Source organism: Antechinus flavipes, chromosome 2 (genome assembly GCF_016432865.1).
Source record: "Antechinus flavipes isolate AdamAnt ecotype Samford, QLD, Australia chromosome 2, AdamAnt_v2, whole genome shotgun sequence".
Lineage (NCBI taxonomy): Eukaryota > Metazoa > Chordata > Mammalia > Dasyuromorphia > Dasyuridae > Antechinus > Antechinus flavipes.
The window spans coordinates 42,828,295-42,855,708 of NC_067399.1; the positions used below are offsets into that span (position 1 = coordinate 42,828,295).

General features: G+C 39.8%; 1 protein-coding gene across 2 annotated transcripts in view; it reads right to left on the reverse strand.

The window, feature by feature from the left end:
• DDX19B (DEAD-box helicase 19B) overlaps nucleotides 1-17,885 on the reverse strand; it is a 68,846-nt gene extending 50,961 nt beyond the window's left edge. The window contains exons 1-5 of one of the 2 annotated variants that reach the window (XM_051974628.1): nucleotides 17,713-17,885; nucleotides 4,989-5,037; nucleotides 4,756-4,809; nucleotides 2,732-2,867; nucleotides 2,301-2,393 (exon numbers count right to left, since the gene is read on the reverse strand). In XM_051974628.1, the coding sequence (XP_051830588.1) occupies nucleotides 2,301-2,393; nucleotides 2,732-2,867; nucleotides 4,756-4,809; nucleotides 4,989-5,037; nucleotides 17,713-17,826 (446 nt within the window). In that variant the 5' untranslated portion in view covers nucleotides 17,827-17,885. The remainder of the gene's footprint in view (nucleotides 1-2,300; nucleotides 2,394-2,731; nucleotides 2,868-4,755; nucleotides 4,810-4,988; nucleotides 5,038-17,712) is intronic. The other variant, XM_051974630.1, reaches the window with a different exon arrangement.
• Between the last annotated feature and the right edge of the window lie 9,529 nt (nucleotides 17,886-27,414).

Sequence of the window (27,414 nt, forward strand, 5' to 3'; positions counted from 1 at the left end):
AGAACAAGCATTCTCTTTAACAGGGATACATTAGAAGCTTTTCCAACAAGATCAGGGGTAAAACAAGGCTGTCTATTACCAATATTATTCAATATTGTACTAGAAATGCTAACTATAGAAATAAAACAAGAAAAAGAAACTTAAAGGAATAAGAAAAGGCAAGAAGGAAAAAGCCATCACTTTTTACCAATGATTTGATAGAGAACTCTAGAGAATCAACTAAAAAACTATTTGAAATAATTAACAACTTTAGCAAAGTTGAAGGATGCAAAGTAACCACAGAGAAATTCATCAGCATTTTTCTACATTACCAACAAAATCCAGTAGTAGTGATGAGGTAGTCTAGTTTTGGGGGCTCCCAGTATGGGAACCAAAAATATGATGGTCTAGGTTTTGGGGTTCCCCTTAGTAGGGAACCAAAATGAGATTAGGGTTTCTAGTTAAATGATAAGGTCTAGTGGCAAGTTTGGGGTTCAAGGAACCAAATGTAGAAGTTTGGCTCCCCTGCACCCCCTTGGGATTGGGTGCAAGGGAGTGCAGGGGAGTCACACCTCTCCATTGGGATTGTATACAAGGGTAGGGAGTTTTGGGGAACCCCCTTCTGGCTGGGCAGAGGATTCTCTATAAAGGAATTTACAAACCCAAAAACCTAGATTGATAAAAGAGGTTAATTATAGGGATTGCGAAGGTTAGAAATGCCGACAGAGAGTCATAAAGTTTCCTTAGGGAAATAGGTGAGGGTAAAGAGAGGATAATACTGGAAAAGAATATTATTCCAGTGGGAAGAGGCTTCCTTGGTATAGCATGGCATAGCCTAGCATGGCATAGCTTGGCATGTTTAGAACCGCTGCAAAGGGAAGATTTTAGATTGGCTCTTTCATAATAGGAGCTTTGGCTACAAGCTGAAGGGGGCTAGTGGGTGGAGTCCAAGTTGGCTCTATCTACAAGCTGGGTTTCAGCTTGGGCTGGCATTTGAATAGAATTCAATGAGTTTCTTTAATTTTATAGGGTTGGAATTCTTTTGTTCAGAACTGAACCAACCCCACCTAGATAACAGAATGAAACTGTCTTGTTTCCCTCAGGTAGGGTGTCCCTCACTGAGGCAAAGTTGAAGGAGATTTTCTCCTTCAGGGAGTTTTAGAGTTTCAGGGTCCCTTCCTTCAGTAGGAAACAGAAAGATAAATACCATTTAAAATAACTGTATATAGTGTAAAATACTTGGGAATCTACCTGCCAAGATAAATATAGAACTACAGGAATACAATTACAAAATATTTCTCACACAAATACAGATTGAAATAAGAAATACAGATTGCTCCTTAGTAGGCCTAGCCTAAAAATGATACTACTTAATTTGCTCATTCAGTACCATGCCAACCAAATTATTAAATGATTATTTTATAGAGCTAGAAAAAAATAATAACAAAATTCATCTGGAAGAACAAAAGTTCAAGAAACATTAAGGGAATCAATGGAAAAATGTTAAGAAAAACAGCTTCAAAGTACCAGATTTCAAATTATATAACAAAGAAGTAATCATCACTGGTGAAGAAATATAGTAATTGATGAGTTTAAGAAATTAGATACACAATATATAGAAGCAAAAGGCCAAAGTAACCTAGTGTTTGATAAACCCAAAGATCCCAACCATTGGCTTAAGAATTTACTATATCACAAAAACTGCTTGGAAAATTTAAAAGTAATCTAGTAGAAACTAGGGGAAAAAAATCAACATCTCATATTATATACTAAAATAAGATCAAAAAAGACTACATAATTTAAACATAAAGGCATGATGGCATTAGCAAATTAGTGAAGCATGGAAAAATTTACCTGACAGATTTATGGATAAGGGAACAGTTCATAATCAAACATGAGATAAGAGGGGGATCATAGGAGATAAAATAGTAATTCTGATTACATGAAATTAAAAAAGGTATGCACAAACCAAACCAATGCAGCCAAAATTAGAAGGAAAATAGGAAAGTGAGAAAGACTATTTTACAGCAAATTTCTCTGATAAAGGTCTCACTGTTTTGGTATGAGTGGAAGTTGAAATAGGAACATAATACCTATTAATAAAGAAGTAAAAAGGTACAACCAAAAACTTAAATGATTATATATAGCAAGTTTTGACATTTAAAGTGCCTATTAGTGATATTAGATACTATTCAAAACTATCTTCTAAATCACACTTCCTAAAAACAACCTTTTCAATTCAATGGAAAAGTTAACACTAATAAAAGGAGCTGAAAAAAAAAGGAAATTATAAAAAGGCTAAACTTCAATTGGATACATACGGTTCAGCAAGCATCATAGGTAATGCATTTTCTTGTATTTTAGATGGTCGGTTGAAACCCATAGCATAGACTCCTTGTAGAAGCTGAGGTTTCCTATAAAAATGATAATGATACACATTTTACTTGTAACTATCAATACTAAAAGTCACATTTATACTCAACAAATAAGAACATACATCATCTAAAAAAGTACTACAATTTAATTAAACCTTTACTATTTAAAAATAAAAGTATCCATGCTAACCTATCATAATTTCTAAGAGAATAGAAAAACATTTTTTTATAATAAGAGAATACATATATCTAACCAGCTATACGGCATTTAAAATCCTCATTAGATTATATGGAATGCTGTATTTTGAATGAAATGCCTATATTTTTGGTGAAGGTAGTGTTATGGCCATTACAGACTAGTAATTAGAAAGACTTACAGTCGAAGCTCTTCAAAAGACTTCACTGAATAGAGCGGGGAATTTGGATCCCGTTGTAGGACTTCTACTTGATTTGTGTTGTCAACAAGATTGCTTCTGATCAGTTTATTTAGCAATGACTGGGCAGCTCTATCCTCTGTAGTGGGGGGGAAAAAAAACCGCTTTACAACAATGATGAAATGCAATTCATGAAAATCAAAATAAAGTGGTTAAATGTAATAACAGCCACAATACTGGTTCATATTATCAATACCTTTTCTTTTCCACCCTTTCTCCTTACTACCTCCATCCATATTATCTATTCTTTCTTTTGTCTTCCCTACAAACCCCATCTACTAAGAAAACTTCTACAAAGAACAAGTAAAATTCAGATGATGAAGTAATGTCTTGTCTACCCTTACCTCATCTTACAGGACAATTTTTACTATGATACTTTTAACTTTACTTTTTTAGTATGGGAATATTTTTAAAATGTCTAGTATCCTACAGTCAGTCAAAAAGGATTTATTAATTTTTTATTATATGACAAACACATAAGTGTAAGTCAAACAAAGAAAGGCAAAAGAAGGTCCCTATTCTCAAGGAGTTAAACAGTCAAGTACAAACAACACACAAACACACACAGAGTAAATTAATCAACAGAGGAAAGACTCACTACAATTAAAAGGGATCAGGAAATATGCACTCAATCAAGACATAAAAGTATCCTGTTAAAAGAAAGACAAAGGGGGCCAATGTCACTCGCTTGCAGAATATGTGGTGGAGAATTCAGGAGTATAAGAAGACTACAAAGGTAGGTAGTGGCCAGGTTATGAAAAACTAAAAAAGACAAAGATCTTATATTTCAACCTGGAGGCAAGAAGGAGCTACTGGAAGTTTACTAAATTGGAAGAGGGATGTGTGTGTATATGCATGTGAGAGACATGATCAGACATGAGCTTTAGGAAGAAGGTCAATTTAACAGCTGAGTGAAGGATGAACTAGAGGGAGGAAGGGACTTGAGAGGAAGAAACCACTCTCAAGCTCTAGCCACAGATCCAGGATAAGGTGATGAGGGTCTGCACAAGGGTGGTGGCTGGTCAAAAAAGTATGTGTAACCAAGAAGCAAAAAATCAACACAACTGACTGGATATAGAGTTAAGACAGAATAAGCAGTGAAAGATGACCTAGAGATTAAAAGTATTACCAGGAAATAGGGATGTCTTGTATAGTTAGGAAGAGAGGGAGAGAAAAAGAAGTGGAGGTGTCAGGTACACCTGATCTTCTCCAAAAAGAAGACGAGCTATAGGAGGGCAGCTAATGGGGAGGACAGATCAAGAGAGGTTTTCAGGTGCTAGAGAAGGGCATGTATATAGATAACAGAGAAGCATCTGGGACACAGGAAAACCCTGAGGACTAGCCAAAGACAGAAGATGACAGAGAAGACCAGATGGAATGGGATCTCCTGAACAGGTGCAGGAGCTTCTCCTGGCAAGAAGAGCCCTCATTCTTCATGTGAGACAGAAGGGAAGGAGGAGTCCTATCCTAGTAACAGAAGGTATCATCTGGGTACTACAAGAATCTTAGGACAAGAAATCTGATGGCTCTCTCTGAATGGCCTCAATTTTTTCAGTGAAATGTGAGACAAGATAATCAGCTTTAATGTACAGGAAATGGTGGTTTGGAATGAAAAAAGTTTAAAATTCAATGAGGTAAGTGGAATAATTAATCAAGTAGGGAGCTATAAAAGGATTTCTTGTTGCAATGAGGGCTCAGTTAAGATTATGTAACACAGATCTGTAGAAGACCTAAGCGATAATTTCATAATTTCATCCAAGACTTGGCAGGGCAAAGTCAGAGATTCAGTAAATATTTGATGCTAAAGATCACTTTAAATACAGATCATTAGCACAATCTCTTTAATATATTAAAAGTCTAGGACTTCTTTTTCTATCCTGTGATTCATATTATTAAGTGTTAAAGTGAAGCCTTACAAGTAAGTCCAATTCTTTATTTTACATTCTCTACTTTAAAGTTATAGTTACCTTTCTCCTCTTCATCTGTTTTTTCTACATTTTCATTGGATTTCACAATAGTACCTGAAGAATGAGACAAAAAAAAAAAAATGGTTATTCAAAAACATATCCTCTACCCACGAGTTAATTATCACTTGTTATGTTAATATAAACTATGTATGATTGTTATAAGATCTGAGAAAAAACCATAAAGGAAACTACATTTCATTTTTAGCTCTGTTTATAATTACGAGGTTACTCACCATTGGTGTCTGGTTTGACTCTGTCTTCCTTCAGATGTAAGTTGCTCAACTATAGGAGAAAACAAAAAAAAATTTATATATATATCAGAACCATTATCCACCCAAATATTTTTAGCTCTGAGACAGAAACAATTTAATCCCCAAATATATCAAGGTAATTGGTCTCTTTGGGGTAACTTCTTTGTTTAAAAATTGGAGGAACAAAGGTTAAAGCAACTAATAAAATTAAAAATGATTTTTAACAATCCAAACTCAAAAACTTTTTTTGATTAATGCTCCCTAAACAGGATTAGAATTCATGAATTTACCAATTATTCTGAAATCACTTCTCTTATAATGAGAAAATATCAGTTACAACATCAGTGCATTCCACTGTCCCAGGTTCACATAGGAATCATCCTTAACTCTTCATTCTCATTCACCTCTCATATCCAATTAGTGGTCAAGTTTTGTCCATTCTCTCTCTCAACATTTCTTAACATATGTTTTCATATAGCACAAAGATTATGATTCAAATACTCTTCATTTTTTAATTATCTAACTAGTCTCCCTTTAGCCAGTCTCTCCAATATCTAATCTACCTCTCAAATTGCTGCCAAATTAGAATTCCCTCCCCACTCCCATCTCACCCCAAAGGGGAACACAACATTACCAAAGTTTTTTAATAGTTTGTCAAATATATAGTTATTAAGATTATCTAAATATCACTTAACTCATAAAAAGGGTATAGATGATTCTAAAAAATGATTCTACAAAATAATGAATGCAACTCCTGCAATCCAATAATGGTTCCCAAAGCCCAACAGTACATTCAAACATCAAATTATTATTCCTAAAGCACAGATCTAACTATCTCAGACCCTGCAAGAGGTTACAGTGACTCCCCAGTGACTCTTGGATAAACAAAATCCAACCCAACTCAACCTCTCACATTTTATACATAAAGCTCTTCACAGCCTGGCTCCAGCCTGAGCACTGTGATTTCCCCTCAGATGTCCGATCTTGCCAAAAATGACCTACCTGCTCTTCCCTGGACACAATCTTCCCTCTTTTGCCTGGAATGCTCTCTCTCCTCCTTCTCTCTCAGAATCTTCTATCTCCTTTCAAAATATGACTTTAAGGGCCAGAAACAAGAAGTTTCTCCTGTGTTGGAATCCTTACTAACTGCTAACTAATTAGAGTTGATCTAATCTTACAAGAAGATGTTTTGGGCAGAACCTGAAACAAGGTACTAAGTAGAACTAATTAATACAAGGCTTGTGTTCACACCTTTACTCATTGGAGTTCAATGAGTTCACACCTCCCTTGAAGCTCTTTGGGAGCATAAATAGAGCTTCAATGGGCCAGTCAAGGAAGTTCTTCAGAGTGAAGAAGCTACAAGTCGAGATTTCAGTGGAGTTACACCAGAAGCCCTCTCTCCGAGGCAAGGCAAGAAAGAACATACTTCACTTGGCTGGCTGGTCGCGGAAAAGAGTTCAGCTGCATTGGAGAGGAGCACTCTGGTGCAGACACAGAGCACTTTGTGAGATTTCACCGGAATGACATGAAGAGTGGTGCTGGCTCTGAAGGCTGAAGAAAGCAGAGGCAGAAGCAAAGGACAAAGCGGCAAGAGCTCTTGGAACCAAGCAGAGAGATAGGCCTCTAAGCTAACCAGACTATACTGGAGATAATAAAAGATCTGAACTTTTATCACCTGGCTGCGTTTTGAGAAGAAAAAGCTCACCACATTTTGGCGCCCGAACAGGGACCGATTCAGATCCATCTGAACTAGATCACAACATTTTGGCGCCCAATGTGGGGCTAACAGACCCCACCCCACCCCCCAGTGGATTTCAGTGGAAAAGCCTCTGATCCTGATCCAGTGGAAAAGACTCTTCAACCCAGAAATTAGGGTGAGTGCAACAAAGAAATTTTGTTAGAAGAGTTAAAGTAGAATTTCATCTAAGATGGGACAGATAGTTAGAAAACAGCCTGTTTCTGTTCAAGGAAAATGTTTAGAGAGCATTGTCAAAATTATGGAAAGCCAAAGTTTAATTATAAGTTTACAGCAAATCACTGAATTTTTACAAACTGTAAAGGACATATGTCCTTGTTTCTCTCTTGATAAGGAATTAGATCTAAATGAATGGAAATTGGTTGGAGAGGATCTTTGTCAATTCTATGATAAAAATGGGCCTAACTCAATAATTAATACATATAATGTAATACAATTGGCTATAAGAAGTTATTTAAATGATAGAATGATGAAAAGGAAAGTACAGGAGGAAGAAGTGCCAACTTTACTAGGTGAAAAGGAGGATGAATCAGATGAGAATGGAGTTAATTACAATTCTGAGTATGATACTTCACAGCAGGAGGAATTAGGTAATTCCACATCTCATGACCCTCCCCCCGCAATTAACCCTTCATGAGTGGAACAAGGGGGAGGGAGAGAGACAGAAACACAGTCAGCTTCTCCTGTAAAGCAGAATTTGACAAGATTAGAAAAAGCATTAATTAAAGCAAAAAATGAAGGAGAAGATATATCTGATTTTATAAATGCATATCCTGTGATTGAAGAGCTCAACTCCTCAGGTCAAAAAGAGAGAAAATAAACTCCTTTTAATTTGGGAAAAATTAAAGATTTGAAAAAGGGTTGCACTCTTTATGGGGCTACATCATCTTATGTGAAGATATTACTGGATAATTTTTCTTATGAAATCCTAACCCCGAATGACTGGAAATCCATAACGAAAACTTGTCTAGAACCGGGACAAAATTTATTGTGGCTTTCGGAGTTTCATGAATTATGTAGGATTCAAGCCCAATGCAATAGGCAAACAGGAACTATTGGACAAATCACTTCTGACCAACTAGCTGGTCAAGGTCAGTATGCAGAGAGTTCAGAACAGATTTATTATCCCATAACAGTGTATGAGCAAATTTCTAAGGCTGCAATAAAAGCTTGGAATTCTCTCCCTGGACAGAAAGATGGAAATAATGCTTTCACAAAAATAGAGCAAGGTCCCAATGAACCTTTTGCAGATTTTGTGGGACGTTTACAAACAGCTGTAATAAGAACCATTGGAGACAATGCAGCAACAGAAATAAAGACTAAACATTTGGCTAAGGAAAATGCCAATGAGGTTTGCAAAAGAATTAAATGGGGGCTAGACAAAGATGCTCCTTTAGAGGAAATCATAAGACGCTGTGCCACAGTGGGCACAAATGCTTATTATTCCCAGACTATGATAACATGGAAAGACAAGGTCCTTCTTGGCAGAGGAATTCTAGAGAAACTCGTCGATGTTTTCAGTGCGGAAAAATTGGACATTTGAGAGCTCATTGTAGATATGGAGATAGAGTGAGAAGACAGGGTGAGAGAAAACCCAAAACCCCATGTCCAAAATGTAACGGAGGCTTTCACTGGGCCTCTAAATGTATATTGACCCAGAGGAATGAGAGGCAGGGCCCAGCTCTAAAGTATCAATCAAAGGACAGGTGGGGCATGATAGCAGCTGAGGTTACACCCAGAGAGACTTTAGAAATTCAGAACTCTGATGTCATCAACCAACAGAAAAGCAATCAGGATTACAGTTGGGAAGAATACAGGCCTTTTAAGACAACAAGACAATATCCAATGCAAACAACTCCAATGTAATTACCAGATGATGATGAGAAATCCCAAACTTGGTAAATAGAAGGGAATTAGATTAACTGCTTGGGGAAGAGGATCTGCTTATATTTCCACAGATGGAGAAAGAATCAAATGGCTGACAAGGAGACTGTTAAAAAAGACTTTTAAAATCTTCAGGAATCATTGGATTTCCTGACACAAGAGGAAACTGTTTTAGTTCTTGAAAAACCAGCAAGAATCATTGGGTTCCCTGAGATTAAAAATTGTTGCTGAGACCTTTTGCAGTACTTCAGAACTTACAGGAATTATTAGATTCCTGGCACATGAACTAATGGACAATGGATTGCTTATGGACTATTTCTAGGACTTATGGACATGTGTAAATCTTCAGGTTGATTCATGTTGTTACATTACTACTAGCCTGTGTTACATTGCTTTGTGCTTATGTAAATTATGTATAATGCCTCCCATATTGATGGATTTATGTATACCATGTATATCCGTTAAAGTTCTGGCCCATATTGATGGATTTATGTGTACCCCTTCAGAAACCCACTAATCTGATTAGATTTCCTATTTCCTTTGGTGTTTTCATCTAACAAAAGAAAGGGGGAGATGTTGGAATCCTTACTAACTGCTAACTAATTAGAGTTGATCTAATCTTACAAGAAGATGTTTTGGGCAGAACCTGAAACAAGGTACTAAGTAGAACTAATTAATACAAGGCTTGTGTTCACACCTTTACTCATTGGAGTTCAATGAGTTCACACCTCCCTTGAAGCTCTTTGGGAGCATAAATAGAGCTTCAATGGGCCAGTCAAGGAAGTTCTTCAGAGTGAAGAAGCTACAAGTCGAGATTTCAGTGGAGTTACACCAGAAGCCCTCTCTCCGAGGCAAGGCAAGAAAGAACATATTTCACTTGGCTGGCTGGTCGCGGAAAAGAGTTCAGCTGCATTGGAGAGGAGCACTCTGGTGCAGACACAGAGCACTTTGTGAGATTTCACCGGAATGACATGAAGAGTGGTGCTGGCTCTGGAGGCTGAAGAAAGCAGAGGCAGAAGCAAAGGACAAAGCGACAAGAGCTCTTGGAACCAAGCAGAGAGATAGGCCTCTAAGCTAACCGGGCTATATTGGAGATAATAAAAGATCTGAACTTTTATCACCTGGCTGCGTTTTGAGAAGAAAAAGCTCACCACATTTTGGCGCCCGAACAGGGACCGATTCAGATCCATCTGAACTAGATCACAACACTCCTGACTCTCTCAGTTGTTAAGTCTCTTCTCACCTCTAAAACTGTCTTGAATATATCTTCTATTTCACTATGAACATGTTTTATCTGTCCATGATAAACTGGAAAAGAGGGAAGAGACTGCCACTTTTGTATCCCTGGTGCCTAACACTGTAGCCACACAGCAAGTGCTTAATATTAATACTTGCCAAATTTCATCTGATGTGATCCAAGTTGTCATTTCTCTAATATTACATACAAAAAAATAGCTAATGTTGGATAGCAGGCTGACAAAGTTAAGTCAAATCAGTCAATAAACATTACTAAGCATCCAATATGTGTCAGGTACTATGCTAAGTGCTGGGCACATAAATGTAAGAAAATTAAGTGACAATAAGGCTGGCCCAGGAGCCCTCTTTAAGGCTCTGGGAGGAGTTTTTTGCTTCTCTCATCAGAGGAACAAAGGCAAGTGAGAGTGATAATAATGATGTGGATCAAGTCAGTGAGGATTGAGTAAGTTTTAACTATGTTTGGGGTATTGTGCTAATTACTGGGCAAAGAATGGCAAAACAAAACAAAACAAAACAGTCTTAGTATTTGGCTCTTTTCAACAATGAGGTGATTGCAAGGTAATTCTAATAGATTTGTAATGGAAAGTGTCATCTACATCCAGAGAAAGAACTACAGAGACTGAATGTGGATCAAAGCATAGTATTTTCACTTTCGTTAATTGGTGATTGTTTTTTCCTAGTGTTTTTTCTTCTTTCATCTTTTGATCTGATTTTTCTTGAGCAGAATGATGAATATGGAATTTTTTCAAAAAATACTATGTTTAACCTAAAAAAAAGTCCCTGCCCTTAAGGAACCTATAATCTAATGGGAGAGACAATATGCAAACAACTATGTACAAACAGGATATGTATACAGGGTCAACTGGAACTAGGAACACAAGGAAAGGATTTACTGCAGAAGGTGAAATTTTAGCTGGGACCCTAGGGAAAGAGAATTGAGGAGAGAGAAAATTCCAGACATGGGAAACAATTGCCCACTGAAAATGCACTGAATCCCAACATGGAGTATATTGTGAAATGAATAAGCAAGAAATAACATGTGAAAAGAAGGAAGGTATACAAAAACTTGAAAAACTGAAGGGCTTGGATTATCAGGAGCTTTAAAAAAAAAGAGGATTTTATATTTGGTTTTCTAATTACTAGGAAGCCACTACAGTATACTAAATGAGGGCATGACATGGTCAAAGTTGACCTTTAAGAAGATCTAACCACTGAAGGGAATGGACTGGTGTGAGGAAAAGACCTGAAGTAGAGAGACCAATCAGTAGGCTATTGCAGTAATCCAAGTTTGAGGGGATAAAGGTCTGTACCAGGGTTGTAACAATATCAGAGGAGAGAAGAGAGATTATTACACTAGAAGATGTCACCAAGGAAGCATCAACAGGACTTAGCAACTGATTGAAAATGAGAAGAGAGTGAGGAGGAGTTGAAGATAACACCTAAATCATGAGCCTGAGTGACTGGGAAGATGGTGGTGCTCTTGAATACATAGGAAAGTTAGGAAAAGGAGAAGGATTGGGGAAAAATTAAGTTCAATTATGGACCCATTAAGTTTAAGATGCCTAAGAAACTTCTGGTTTGATGTGTCCAATGCAATTAAGAAATGTGAATTTAGAAGTCAGGAGAGAAGTGCTTATTGTGGTTGCTGATTTGTTTCGTTGTGTGGACTTCTGTGAACCCCTATGGAGTTTTCTTGGCAAACATAATGGAGTGGTTTGCCATTTCCTTCTATAGATGAGGAACTGAAGCAAACAGGGTTAAGTGACTTGCCCAGGGTCATACACCTTTTAAGTATCTTAGAGCTGAACTTGGGTCTTCCTTGCTCCAAGGGCACTCTTTCAATCTATTATGCCATCTAGCTATCCAGGAAGAGAGATTAGGGCAAATCTGTCTGAGAAACCTCAGCACAGAGATGATAAGAAAATCCACCAGAGCTGAAGAGATGGCCACATGAAATAGTAGAGAAGAGGAAAAACTCAGGGCAGGGTCCTAGGAACCATTTACTATTAGGAAGTATGAGCTGGATGAAGATCCAGCCAAGAACACTGAGAAGCAGCAGTCCTGAGGAAGAGAACCATGTGAACATAGTGACACAAAAACCAAGAGTAGAGTTATGAATATGGGAATGACTCTTAGCATCAAAGACAGCACAAGGATTGAGAAAAGACCATAAAGTGATGATCACTGATCTTTGGAGACAATATTTCAATAGAATGATGAGATCACAAGCCAGATTACCAAGAGTGACAAGGAGAATAAAAAAGTGGGGCTATCAACTCTACATGGCCTGATCAAGGTGTAATAGCCAGGAAACATGGTCAAAGAATATAAAGTATAGAAAATAGCATTTATAAACATGAATGATTATAAACCAAATAGGGTAAGAAATATGCTTCCTCCATGATATTACTATATGCCTAAGTAGAGCCTCAAATTCAACTGCCCCTTAACTACAATGAGACTACTTGGCATAGACTATAATTCTATGTGTATGTGTGTGTATATATACACACACACACACACACACACACACATACACATATATATAAAACTTACATATTATATAACATATAATTTATATGTAATATATATTCAATTCAAATTCCAGTTAACAGTTGTAATATTCCGTATTGAGACATCCAAATTCCAAAACTAGAGATAAAAATGCAATTGGTGTATATATATATTTTGCATTGTGGTCTGAAAAGGAAGTATTTACTATTTCTGCCTTTCTGCATTTGATTATAAGGTTTTTATGCCCTAATACACAGTATTATTCATCAGAGCCATATCTGAGATTAATTATAATCATAAGAATAACTAACACTTATATAAGGCTTATTACAAGCCAGATACAACACAGTGCTACATAAGCACTTTTACAAATATTATTTCTTTTAATTCTCACAACTTTAAAACATAAATAATCTCATTATCCCCTTTTTTCACTTGAAACTGAAGCGAATTTGGTCAGTCACAAATTTGTCTAAAGCCACATTTGAATTCAGGTCTTCCTAAACTCCAGACCAGCAAACTATGCAGGAGTTAGAAAATGAAATCCTGATCTTACTTAAAAGATTCTCAGCAATCAAAAACCTCGAACAAGAGCTAGTTCCAAAATATATAGTTCACCAAATACCTCCATGTCTATTAAATCCTTTTCTGATTCTTCTCTGTCAAAATATAGTCAATACCTTTACCATCATCAACTATGTGACGCAATCCTGAGATACTAAGTAAACTACTTACTTCAGATATCCAGAAGTGTCAAATTTAAGCGTCATAGTTCCAATATCCTATATTACAATTCAACAAGCATTTGCTAAGTCCCTACCTATATACAAAGCACTGTATTGTGCTAGTAGGGCCAGCAGATTAAAAAAAAAGTTATTATCCTCTGCCATCAAAAAAATGAAGCCTATAATTCAAAACTTATGCTTCTATGTTTCCTCTCCAACCTAATACAAGACAGACAATGGAAAGTACTAGAAAGGACTCAGGCAAAGGACAGATAAAGTCCACTGGCCTAATATTATACATGGGAAATCAATCCAAGAGAACTGGATGAGAATTCAAAGCATAGAAGCAAAAAAGATATTAAGGAAATAGGTACAGAGTTTATTCAATAACCAACTCAAATTTTCAAAAGCTATATGTAAAAGACAAAAGTAAAGCTGTAGAGGGCCAGAACTCTGGAGAAGTATACTTGAAATAAGGTGTTAGTTAACTCAGTGGAATTGATGAGATGATGATTCTCTAGTTCACATATATACTTAGTACTTAGCATAGTGATGTAATGGCTTTCTAATTCATACATATTCAGTATACTGTAATGATGTAATTGTACTAAGGTATATAAGAGCTAAGAAGGACTGGAAGAGAGACATTCTATCTTTGACCATCCTCCTGGTGGCTCTCCTGACTCCTGCACTAACATCAAGGCTGATCCCAAGGTATTCCAGAAAACTAGCCCAAATATTACACAAAGCTAGGCAAACAGATTAACAAAAATAGAATAGTCTTATAAGATTATCAGAATCTTTAATCATCAGAATGAATTGAGGCAAGTAACACAGGCAAAGGACAACACAAAATGATTCTTGTTTTTATGCTTGTAAACTAAATTTAAAAGGGCAATTGGAGCATCAGAAAAGAGAAGACTAGTGCTCAGTATACAAAAAGAGGCAGAAGACAGTTCCAGACCTTTGCAATGGATATTTTTGTTACAGGATATGTTATTTAATATATCATCCTTCCTACAAACAAATGTCTGACCTTAAGTTCATAATCTAATAAAAGAGACAAGTAGACAAATTTTTATGTGCAAACTATATACATGAAAAAAAGGAAATAACTCAAAGAGGAAAGGCATGAGAATTAAGGGATTGGCAAAGACTCCCTGTCACAGACAGGGTTTTAGTTGGGACTTGAAGAAAGTCAGTAGTTGGAGAAGGAAAGCATTACAGGTCATCGGGACCTGTCTTGCAAAGGTCTTGGAAGACAGGGAAAAAAAAAAAAAAAAGGAAAGGGCTAAGTCAACAAGCACCATGAGACACACCAGGGACATAAATATAAAAACAAGAAGAGTCCCAGCCCTCAAGGAGCTTCCCTTCTACTGGGGTCTATCGTAATAAACAGATCAAGTTAAATATTATAGATAATCTGAGTTTTAAAAGTACTAACAACTCAGAGGCTCAAGAAAGGCTTCCTATAGAAATATCACCTCAGCTGAGCCTGAAAGAAGGTAAAGCTTCTATTGAGAGATATTTTGAAGAATTAAAAAGCCTCTATTAGAGCACCATTCTACTCTAAAGCAAGTATTTTAAAAAGTTAAAAGCATTAAGTAATATTTAAATCACTCTCCAGAAAAAGCCAAGGTTAATGATATATTTTTACAAATTCCCTGAATTCCGGAGGATCTGAGTTCAAGTATGGCCTCAGACACTTAATTCCTAGCTGTGTGATCCTGGGCAAGTCACAACTCCAATTGCCTCAGAAAAAAAAAAAAAAAGACCTAATAGGTATTTTCAATACTCATGGAAGGTTAGGTCTGAAGGAGAGGAAGGGCAAGAAAATAATTGCATTTGTTGATCAGTTACACAAGGAGAAGATCCTAACCCTAACAAAGGAAAAAAGACAGTTAATAACAACACTTCAGGTATCTGTTAGAATAAAATCTAAAAGGGAAGTCATGTTGATGAAGGGAGCCTGAAACTGAAGGGGGTACCCCAAAACTCTCTGAAAACAATTCTCCTTGAACCCTGCCTCTCTGTGAGACCCGCCCCAAGGAACCAAGAGAAGTGGTTTATCTTGGTGGGTCTAGTTGAAGTAATCTCACTTAGCTGGACATCTAGATTTCTATTGACCACTATATTACATTGTTGACTCATAATCATTCCCAGTAAGGAGTCTCATCTAGGACTGGGGGGCAATGACAGCATTGAGGGAATCTCATTTGATTGAAACTTCTCAGATTTCTTTATAAAAACAGAACTTGGGGCTCAGTCCTTGCAGAGGACTTGCCATGCCACGCCGTGCCATGCTATGCCAAGGAAACCTTTGCCCAATGAAATAATATTCTCTTTCACCATTACCCTCTCTTTATCTGCCTTACCTATTTCCTTAACAAGACTTTATATCTCTCTGTTGGGACGTTGCCACTAAGGAATTCAGCCTTTCTATTTATGTATAGCAAAGACTGACTTCCTGAGGCCAATAATAAACTCCCTTTTATCGGTCTAGCTTTTCAGGTTCAAAAATTCCTTTACTAAGGAACTTTGCGCTGCCAGAAGGGGGTTCCCAGAACTCCTTACCTATGTACCAATACTAAGAGTATTTAGGGGAACCAAACCTCTTCATTTGATTCCCTGAACCCCAAACCTGCCACTAACCTCATCATTTAACTCCCTGACCACCAGGAACCCTAATCTCATCATTTTGGTTCCCTGAATCTAATCTCATCAATGTTGGGAAGACAGGAATAAGCACTAAACTATATACTGATGAACTATTGCTGGCAAAAGATATGGCTGAATTTTGGCTATCTTTGTAACTAATCATACAAATAAATTTAAGAGGTAGCCTTTCTAAACTACTACTATTCTTTACTACAGATGTTTGAGAATACTTATTTTAATACTTATAATTACAATGTTTACAGAGAATGCCTATCCAAATAAATGATATCTTACCATGAATTTCCCAAATTGCATTTTTTTCAAAAAGTCTAAATCTTCTATCTAAATCCTTTGCAAATACTTATGATTAACAATGTTAGATGTAGCATTTTAATATCTTTTCAATAGAAGATATGTTATTTAATATATCATCCTTCCTATTAAACAACAACAACAAAAAACTTGCACCAAGTTATAACAATTAGAATTTAATTTTCAGGTAAAAATATACTAATAAATAAAATACATTTTCTAGCATTTTGTAAAGATCCCAGCACAACCCAACCATAGAATGCCCACCTGGTTCTAGGAATTTAGCTTAGATTAGAACAGATCTCACGATCTCACAGACCCATAAAGCAAAGCCTTCAACTCCTTCCCTAATTCCTTTATTTTCTAACTCTTATTTTCCATCACTAATGATAATATACTGAACTCAAAAAACATAAGGATGAAAGAAGCACGAGTTAACCTCCTATAACTCTCTTTACTTTGACCAAAGAAAAAGAACTAAATGTTACATATCTCCCTGGAAACATTTTCTACTTCTGGAAATTAACCAGCAAACCCAAACAACAAATTGAAACCTATCACAGTACTATTATCACAACTACAAACTTTCAACTGGCCTTTATCCAAGCATTTAAATCCTAAAATTCAGAGATCAGTGAAGATCTATATTTTCCTTCTTGTTAAACAACTATTAAAGGAACCTTTAGCGTTAATTCTAGGGAACTTTCCCAAAGAAAGGCAGAATGGTGCTGGTCTCAGCCAAAAATGAAAGGGTGGCAACCTGAAGCACCCACCTCACTAGCTTTTTCTAAACCATATTTCTCCTTTGTCCTAGACGGTACATATTATTCTTAAGTGCCTCGGGTCCTTAGAATGCCCACCCAACCGGAACTGTCCTCAACTAACACTGCTCCTTTATAGGGCTCTCCTTCCATTAGAGCCTGCAAAATCAAAAGTATCTTATAAACCAGATATTACAGTATTAAATAATAGATGATGGTTTAATCAGTTATCAGTCCCAAAGGTAATAATGCTTTTCAAATTACATGAGAATTGGTCCCAAATCAGGATTATCTACCCGTTCTCCACTTACAACCAATAACAAACACTTGTCCAAAAAGAGGTTGGGAGGGGGAAAGGAGAGGGGTTTTAGTATAGATGTGGGCACAGAGGGCAAGCGACCCTACCCATAAAGGGGATGAAATCAAACAATCCACAAGTGTCTATCGAGCACCTCCCACGCAGGGATAACAAAAACAAAAACGAGTCGGGGCCTGTCCTCAAATACCCTGGAGGAGGGGGCCCGGCCCTGGAGAACACCGGCCACACCGCGGAGGCCGCCCCCGGGGCCGGGCAGCGCCTCCGAGAGCCCGGGCCTATGGGACATCCCTGCTCCCGCGCTGCTCAGTCCAGCCGGAGGCGAGGGCCGGAGCCCGGCAGGTCCCAGCCGAGCCCGCCCGCGCCTGCCAGCTGTCAGGGCTCGTTCCTTTTCCCCCGAGGCAGAACAGAAGTAGACAAAGACCACTGCGCGATTTCGAGAGCTCCGGCCTCCCGCCGCCTCCCGGCCCCGCTCCCCCCGCTCTCCCGGGGCCCAGGCTCAGTGACAGTAGGGCCAGCTCACCGACTCGGCCGCCGCCTCCTGCTCGTCCACCGCCAGAGCCCACGAGTCAGTGGCCATGGCCCCGGGCCGGTGGCTCGGGCTGCAAGGATCCGAGGCTGGCACGGAGGACCCCATGAGCAAAGGCCGAGCGGCGGAGGGCCCGAGCGTCGCTTAGAAGCTGGGCTGGACCAGAGGCCACAGCTTCCTTTCCGGGGCGTCCAACCCCGCCCCGGTCACTCCAGAGCCCCTCCCGCGGCCCGCCCCCGGTCCGCCTCCTCCAGCGGATCGACATTGAGAGAAACCCGCAGTCCTCTAGAAAAGGGGTTCCAAGCCCCTAATAATTAGAGAAGGACAGATAAGTCACGGCAACTTTGGTTCCACCTCAAATCTGGCAATGACGCGTATAAACTGCTCTTCTGGGCCTCAGTTTCCTCATCTGTAAAAGTCAAGAATGTCGAATTTTTTTTAAAAAGTCCAGCAGCACCAGATCTCAAAGTATACTCAAAGAAGGGACTATGGCAGCTATTTTGGTGTGTTTTAAAAAGAGAAACTGATCAGTGCGCACAGAAGCAAACGAATACAGTAACATACTCTCTGATAATAAACCCCCAGACTTCCACATCCCAGGCTAAGAACGAATCCACCAAAAACAATGGGAAAAGTAGAAAGCAATCTAACAGATATTTGGTACAGACCAACCAATCCCAATAGATACTTGACTTAGATGTTAGAGTGTTATCTTTAATTAGAGGAGAAAAGGGGAAATACCTTCACCATTGCCAATAAGGAAAGAGTCCAGGATCAAACAAAGGTGACATTTTGATTACATAAGATTAAAAAAAAAAAAAAAAAAAAAAAAAAAAAAAAAACCAATACAAGTGAGAGTAAAAGGGTAATAGTCAAGGGGGGGCGGGGATGGAAGGGAGAATCCTCACAAGTTTCTCAGATAAAGGCATCCTATCCACAATACATAAAGAACAAACTCAATTTTATTAAAACGAGTCATTCCCTAGTAGATTAAAGGCAATATATTAATACTTAGTTTTCAAAGGAAAGAATCCAAGCTGTCCACAGACATATAAAAAGATTATCCAACTAATAATTAAAGGGGAAAAAATTAAAACTACTCTCTCACATTCATCAGATTGGCTAAGACAACTCCACAAAAGGAAAAAAATAATCATTGGAGGTTTGAGGGAAAACAAGCTCATTAATACACTGCCAATGGAGCTGTGCATTGATCCAGGTACTTAAGCAATTTGAAACTATGCTTCAGAAGTCAATGAATTTGGGCATAGTTCCCCAGAGATGCCACCACTAGGCATATACTTCAAAGACATCAAGAAAGAGAGAAAGGAATTAGTATATATAAAAAATGTTTACAGAAGCCCTTTTGGTTATAGCAAACTGAAAACTAATTGTTGAGCAGCCAAATCAATTATATTTGAATATCACTACATCAAGAGACATGATGAAAGGGACAGTTTTCAGAAAAATCTTGGAATACTTATATGAACTAATGTGGAGTGAATGAGCAGAGCTATGATTGGGGATTGTCAGAACAAACTGTGATAAGTAATGGAATATTACTATGCTGAAGAAACTGCAAACATGATAAAGATTTATGTGAACTAATACAAAATGAAGAGATGTAAAGTAAACAATACATACTAGGACAGCAATACTGTAAATACAAATAATAATCATTATAATAAAAAGTGAAAGTTGTGACACTACAAAGAATTATTTCTGTTTTATTGATCATTTTTACAGATTTTTGGCTCCTTCCATTTTTCTTTTAAAAAAAATTTCTCTAAGATCCCAAGATGAAAACAATCTCAAATATCACAGCCAATTTCTGAAACTTTCAGGTCAAGGAGAAAATATGACAAAAGCATCCAGAATCAAACAATTCAAGTATAATGGAGTCACAGTCAGGATTACATAGTATTCCAGGAGAGCAATGGAGCCAGGATTACAACCAAGAGTCACCTACACATCTAACTATAATCTTTCAGGAGAAAAGATAGATATTCAATTTAATAGAGGACTTTCAAGCATTCATAATAATAATAATAAAAAGATCAGAGCTGAATAGAAAATCAGATTTAAGAACTCTGAACTTTGTAATGACTAAACCATGATTCCAGAAGACTGATAATGAAATCATGAAAAGTGATGGTACTCAAGACTCAGAATAAAAGTTTTTTGGACATTGGGAATGTTTTGCTTGACTATGAATATTTTTTGTTACTTTTTTTTCCAATGGGAATGGAGGAGGAGAAGGATCTATGGCTAGAATTTGAAGGAAGGAACGAAGCAATAAAGGGAGGGAGGGAAGGAAGGAGGGGGGAAGGAGGGGAAAGGAGAGAGGAAGGAGGGGGAAAGGAGAGGAGAAGGAAGGGAGGAGGGGAAAGAGCGGGGAAGGAGGGGGGAAAGGATGGGGGAAAGGAGAAGGGAGGAGGGGGGAAAGGAGGAAGGAAGGAGAGAGGAAGGAGGGGAAAGGAGAGGAGAAGGAAGGGAGGAGGGAAGGAGGGGAGGAAGGAAGGAAGAGAGGGAGGAAGGAAGGAAGAGAGGGAAGAAGGAAGAGAGGGAGGAAGGAAGGAAGGAAGGAGGGAAGGAAGGAGGGAGGGAAGGAGAGAGGAAGGAAGGAGGGAGGGAGGGAACAACAAAGGAAGGGGAGAGGGAGGAGGGAAGAAGAAAGAAAGGAGGGAGGGAAGGAGGGAGAGAGGAAGGAAGGAAGAGAGGGAAGAAGGAAGAGAGGGAGGAAGGAAGGAAGGAAGGAAGGAAGGAGGGAAGGAAGGAGGGAGGGAGGGAAGGAGGGGAGGAAGGGAGGAAGAAAGGAGGGAAGAAGGGAGGGAAGGAGAGAGAAAGGGAGGGAAAGAGAGAGAGAGGGAGGGAGGGAAGGAGAGAGAGAGGAAGGGAGGGAAAGAAAGAGAGAGGAAGGGAAGGAGGGAGGAAAAGAGGAAGGAGAGGAAGAGAGGAAGGGGAGGAAGAAAGGAGGGAAGGGAGGAAAGAAATGGGAAGAATTAAAAGTTTTTTAAATGCACAAATGGAAAGTCAAAAGTAGAGCAGGTAGCTTTTGAACTTTACATGCTGAATTTAATATACATATTTTCCAAAAATGCAGCTTTAAACCATAATTTCTAAAGTATAAATGCTACAAACTTACCAAAAAACCAACAAAATTATTGCCTTGTCTCATTAAACTTATTCAAAATTCACAAAAGTTTAACAGAAATTTAAATATTTACCTTTCAACTGATTTTTTGTAATTTATAGCATTTATACTTTTGAAGTTAAAGATTAAAGTTTAAAATATCATTAAAACCTTTAGGATACCTTATATACTTAAAAAGAAAAGTAGTACCAAAACAGAGATTTCTGATTTCATGTACATTATCTTCCATTCTAATGGGACTATAGAAATGCTCATTTTATTGAGGGCTTAAGGTTCAGAATTTTTTTTAAAATGTTTTTTCTTAAAAGATTAGCTATTACAAGGTAAAACCATTTAATCCCAGTTAAACCCTCAGTTCCTTCACCTGTAAAATGAGCTGGAAAAAGGAAATGGCAAACCAACCACTCCAGTATCTCTGCCAAGAAAATCCCAAATGGGATCACAAGGAGCAGGACATGACTGAACAACAAAAAGTCTGAAAGGAGCTTACAATTTTTAATATACACTAACACTTTTATAAAATCAAAATACCAACCTTCTAAACTTCCCATGTTACTGAGAGTAAACACAGTTGCAAGAACTCTCACTGAATTTGGAATTAAAGAACTTGAGTGCAAATTCCTTAGCTCTGCATTTGGAGTTATAGGAACTTGGCTCACTCGGATCTGAACTCTGACTATTATAGACGTCTCAGTCTCTCTGGGCTTCCAATTCCTTATCTGTATAGTGAAAAAGTGGATCTGGATGATCCTTTAGGTACCTTAAACACCTCGAAGCAGAATTCTTTGTGGCAAATGGCAGGAGGGGAAATGTTACACTATTTTATTCTCTATAGTTGACAAATCTGCACAACAAATGTTTTCTCTGGTACCTGTTAGAATTACTCTAATAATATCTCTTGTTACTGTGCAGTTCATTCTAATGGAAGTAAAACTGAAGAGCAATAATTACCCTCCAACTTTTCCTTCTTCAACTCCACTTTAAATACTTCAACTACCAGAAGATTCAGACTCACCAAAAGAGAAAGGGAGAACAAATAGCCCTGCGACTACTCAGCCTCAGAAGAGGGGGAGCCTGGGGCAGCTAGGTGGAGAGAGTACCTGCCCTGAATTCCGGAGGACCCGAGTTCAATCTGGCCTCAGACACTTAACACTGCCTAGCTGTGTGACCCTGGGCAAGTCACTCAACCCCAAATGCCTCAGCCAAAAAAAAAAGAAGAAGAAGAAGAAGAGGGGGAACCTGGTTTATTTCCTTATTTTTTCCCTCACTGTGTTCAAAATTTTTTTGGTTCTTTTTAATTCCTTTTATTTGTTTTTTCCTCTTTTTAATTCCTTTTAAACTCAGGTCCTATAATTACTAAACTGTGATTTCATTTTAACTCAGTTTCACAATCTCCAAACGCCCTGGAGATTTGTCAGAATTAAGGATGAGATTTTTCTTATTCCCCATTGTTGCTTTTTGGGGCACTAAACAACTTGATAGCCAAGCCCTAGTTCAAATTCTATCCCAGACATTTACCAGCCTGTGCAGCCCTTACCCAGTTAATGACCCTTCAATAAAATGAGATGGCTGGATCCACCGATCCCAGGGATTATTCCATGTCCTCTTCCTTCCTCATCTGAGCAGCTGACTGGGCCTTGGGAGGGGGGTGGAGGTATGGGGGCTGCCTGAATGGACTAACCACAGGCCTGGGCCTCCTCTTCCTGCTCCATGCCCCCCCAACATTAATCTCCCCCAACCCCCAACAACACTTACGTCCCCCACCGGCAGGGCCAGAGAGAAGAGGCCCAGGGCACGGCCTCGGGCTCGGCCACTCCTGCCGGCCATGGCCTCCACAGCTCCCCCCTGGGCAGTGGCAGTTACAGTAGCTCCAACTGTCACCCTCAGTAGGGCCCAGTTGTGGAGGAGGCTGTCATTGGCTGAGGAGAAGATGGATGGATTGGGACAGCCAATCAGGACCAGGGAAGGGCCCTCAAAAGCAGCTGGTCCTTGGGGTAGACATCTTGAGGAGACTTGGCCAGCCTCCCACCTGGGGGAGCAAGAGAGGCCCATGGGTGGCAGAGCCCAGTCAGACCCCAAAGGCCACCCCCACCCTGCTCCCCAGGGCTGCAGATTCCTTCTCCCCCAGGTGGGGGCAACCACACTTCTAAACACCTGGAAGCTAGAATCATCATGGGACTAGGCTACCAAGCACCCCTTGCCATTCCCGCTTTGGGGTCTTCGGAAGCCTTTCTTAAAGCAGTTAGGGAACAGATTACTCCTACTCTAGCTGCCAGTCCAGCCTGAGAGGTGATCCCTTAGCACAAGCCTTCCAAGCTGGGCACGTCAACAAGGGGAGTATCCCCCATCCTGCTCCTGAAGCAGGAGAGAACCTTTCTTCTGAGACCTGGGTCTTGAACTTAGGCAATACTATGACATCAACTGCCCACAAGGTTCATAAACAAGGCCTGGTCAGCTCTAGGACACACTTCAAAGGTTTGGGGAAGAACAAGGTCGGGCAGCCAAGCAGGAAAGGAGAGCTGGAGTTCAGAACCATTCTCCTCTCTAAGTGAAGCTAATAAGAATCAGCATGAGGATGATTTCAGAAAGGCCTGGAGAGACTTGCATGAACTGATGCTGAGTGAAATGAGCAGGACCAGGAGATCCTTATATACCTCAACAACAATACTATATGATGATCAATTCTGATGCACGTGGCCCTCTTCAAAAAGGAGATGAACCAAATCAGCTCCAATAGAACAGCAATGAATAGAACCAGCTACACCCAGCGAAAGAACTCTGGGAAATGAGTGTGAACCATTACATAGAATTCCCAATCCTTCTATTTTTGCCCACCTTCATTTTTGATTTCATTCACAAGTTAATTGTATACTATTTCAAAGTCGGATTTTTTTTGTGCAGCAAAATAACTATATGGGCATATATACATATATTATATTTTCTTTAACATATTTAACATGTATTGGTCTGCCTGCCATCTGGGGGAGAGGGTAGAGGGAAGGAGGGGAAAAATTGGAACAAAAGGTTAGGCAATTGTCAATGCTGAAAAATTACCCATGCATATATCTTGTAAATAAAAAGCTATAATTAAAAAAAAAAAAAAAAAGAATCAACATGAAAAGAACTATCTGCCAGTTTAACTGACCAGAATCATCTTCCCTAAGAGAAAGGCATAGTATGTTCCAACCAGCCAGTATCTCACTATTTTTAGTGATAGCATACGCATGTGCAAAGTCAATGAGTGAGGTAGGCCATATCACCCTAAATCAACTCATAACATATTAGTCAACATTAAATTTAGTTATAATTCCTATTAATTTTCTAACTTTTCACAAGCAATTTTTTTTCCCTTTAGGTGAGTCCGAATCCAGGTTTTGTTTCTTATTAGCTCTATGATCTTATCACCTAATCTTCATTTAGGCTTCAATTTCTTCATCTTTAAAATTGAGGTGTCCAACTCACTGCCAAATGGAGCCCCTCCTTAAGTGCTGCAGAAACAAAATTAAACTTGAACAAAAATTTAAAATTTTACACGGACTTTGCTCATTTGTTATTTTAGGTCCACATGCAGCCCCAGGGATCCATTTCTAATTGGTTTTGATACCACTGAATCAGACAATTATGACCTCTGGGAATCTGCCCCCCAGCTCTTATGAACCACTTATGAAATGAGCCAAGGGGCTGCCAAGTGAAAGTTATCAAAGAACCTGTCCTACACCTGTTTGAAAGGTTTAGCTTTTGATGAATCATCTGCTCCTAGAAAACACTGGCAGAAAAAAGACTGGCTACTGAGGGCTTTCAGTTTCCCTTCGGGACTACTTTTTTAAACTTAGATTCTAAACTGAATTCAACAAGAACTTTCCCCTCCAGCCAGGCTACTAAGTTCCTATGCAAATCCCACCATCCTTCAATTTACATTTAAAGTTCCAATTTAAGGGGAAAATTTGTTCTCAGTTCCTCTACAGAGACTTCCTTTATCTCTTCACTTCACATTGATTTCCTGAAATGAGAGGCCAAGATGACTTATCAAGTCTCTTTTAGCTCTGTTTTAGGATTCTATGAATTCTGATAAGACTTATTAGACTTCTTTAAATTTGTTATATACTAATTTGTTTTGTTACTTAGCTACTTTGTGCATGTAATAATCTATTTACCTAACAAGGTAAACTCCTAGATATCCTACAGAAGTTTAGGAACCAGAGAAGCAGAGCTGCCCTGGGAATGAGGTCCATTTCCCTGTATCCAAGAGAAGTTATCCAAGGACCAGACAACTTCCTGGTTCAATTGGGACTCAAGACAAAATGTGCTGATTAAATGGACATTGGGAATGAGTTACTAGAATAAAAGAGACCATTCATGTAGTTTGAATACATGCCTGCCTAAAAGACTATTTATGAAGAACTCATATAATTATTTTAAGCATTCACTCAGTGGTCAAAAAAAGCAAAACAAAGATACTCTCAAAGACCTCTCTAAAGAACTTTAGAACTGACTACATGACAGGGGACATTCTGGCACAAGACCATCCAGCATGGCATGCCCTCATTAGAGAAAAGTGCTGTGCTCTATGAGCAAAGCAGAATTGAATCAGCTCAGAAGAAACAGAAAGAATGTGAATATTTAGAGACTCCACTCCAAAAGTTCTGTGACTAGTGCGTTCTAAACTCATACCGATTTTTGCAGCCATCATCAGACTGTAACCTGATTCTAACGGAGTGGTCCTTTACCCCCTAACTCAAGACCTCAGTTTCTGGTCAGATTCCAAGATTGACATGAATTTTCTTGTAAGTACACATCTCAAATAACCCCTATGTCTTTATCTGAAAACTGAGGCAGTATTATCAGTTACTGTTTCCATGTTCCTTTGATTGTTTACAGACACCTAGGGGGTAGTAGGACAACTCTTTTTCTGATTTCAGGTCAGCCTATTTGCACTCCCTCTCCCAATCTGGAAGGTCTCTAACCTATCCTCCAATTAGAAATCAGATTAGTAATAGTGTATTTTGGTTAACTTCCTTTTAATTAATTGGTCTTATTTAATAACTTGTTTTAAAGTATAAAAGTCTGTCTCCCCCTCTACCTGGGATCCAGCCCTCAGGTGAAGAGATCTGGTACAGATCTGTGATGCAATTGCATGAATTGCTTAATAAATCAATACTCTCAGTTGATTTAGCTTTTACCCACCATAGTACTGAACTCCCCTCAAGACTAAGTTAACAGTACTCTGTCTCCCAGAGGAGGCTCCTCCTGATCCCATTCCTCCTCCCCCCACCCTCCATCCCCAGTACTTTGGGTTTATTCTTTATGTATACTGCATTTTTAAAAATCTGCAGATAACTCCATTTTCCTCAAATATAAGCTCTACCCCATTACTGGCTCTGAATCTTCTGTGTCTTGGCACAAAACAGTCCCTAATGTTTGTTGACTGCCCCTAGGCCGGGCGCCTCCTATTTTCTTGGCAGGTTCAACCAAGGCCAAACTGTAACCACGGGGCCTCGGGGCACAATGCCCAGCTCCACCACTGGGCTCAGGGGCCGCTCTCCCGGCGCGGCCTGCGCGATGCCAGGTTCCTTGGTGCCCACCATGGGCCTTTTCTCTGCAGCTTTTGCCGCTCTTGACCCCACTCTCTTTCTGGAGCCGCAGGCCCCCCCACTGACTGCGGGCACCACCCCCCGCCCGGACCCCGCCCGGGAGCCTCACTTCTCTCCCTGTGGATTACTCCCACCACTCGGCATCCAGCCCTCACCTCTCTCCTAAGTGAGTCAGCATTTTCAGCCACGGCTCCTCGAAGAACCCTCTCCTGCACTCCGGCCCACTGTCCCCATGTGGCCACCTTCTGCCGTCCAGCCTCGCTGCTCTGGGCTCCCTGCATCAGTCCTACTCTGCGGCCGCCGGAGCGGTATCTCCAGCCTCGGGGCCTTGTCCCTTGCTGCCTCCCGGGCCTGGCGTGCTCCTGCTCCCGACCCGGCTCCCTCTCCTCTCTGGGGCTCCCCTGCATGCCCTACGTTTGGGCCCTTTCTTGAGGGCACCGGCCTGCAGACACCGAGAGATTTGGGGGAGCAGACACGGCCTATATCCACAGCCCCGTCTCCCAGGGCCCTGACACTTGTCTCTGGCCAGCCGGGGCCTTCCCCCACCTGGGCCTCAAGGCCTGGCTCGAGGCCTCAAACTGGCACCCTTTCCACAGACCCAGCTCAGGGTCTTTATCCGTTGCCTCTCGCCAACGTCCCCAAAGCATGACCACGCAAAGTCAGGACAGCGGTATTCTGGCCAGTCACTGGACTTGGAGCACCAGTGTCCAGCATCGAATGAGGTCAAAGCTCTGGCCGTCTCATCTCTCGGCAAAAGAAAATGGCGGCCTGGATCACCAGGCCAGTTGGAGTCAGCGTCACGTGACAGACCCCGCCCCTCCGCTTTCGGCGCCATTGCATCAGCCGGCTTACTACGCCCCGCGCTTGGTGCGGTACGGGGCAGCTGCGGATGCCGGGATTGATTGGCGGGGCAGAGAACCAATCGGCGGCCGCCGTGCTCCGGCAGCCGCA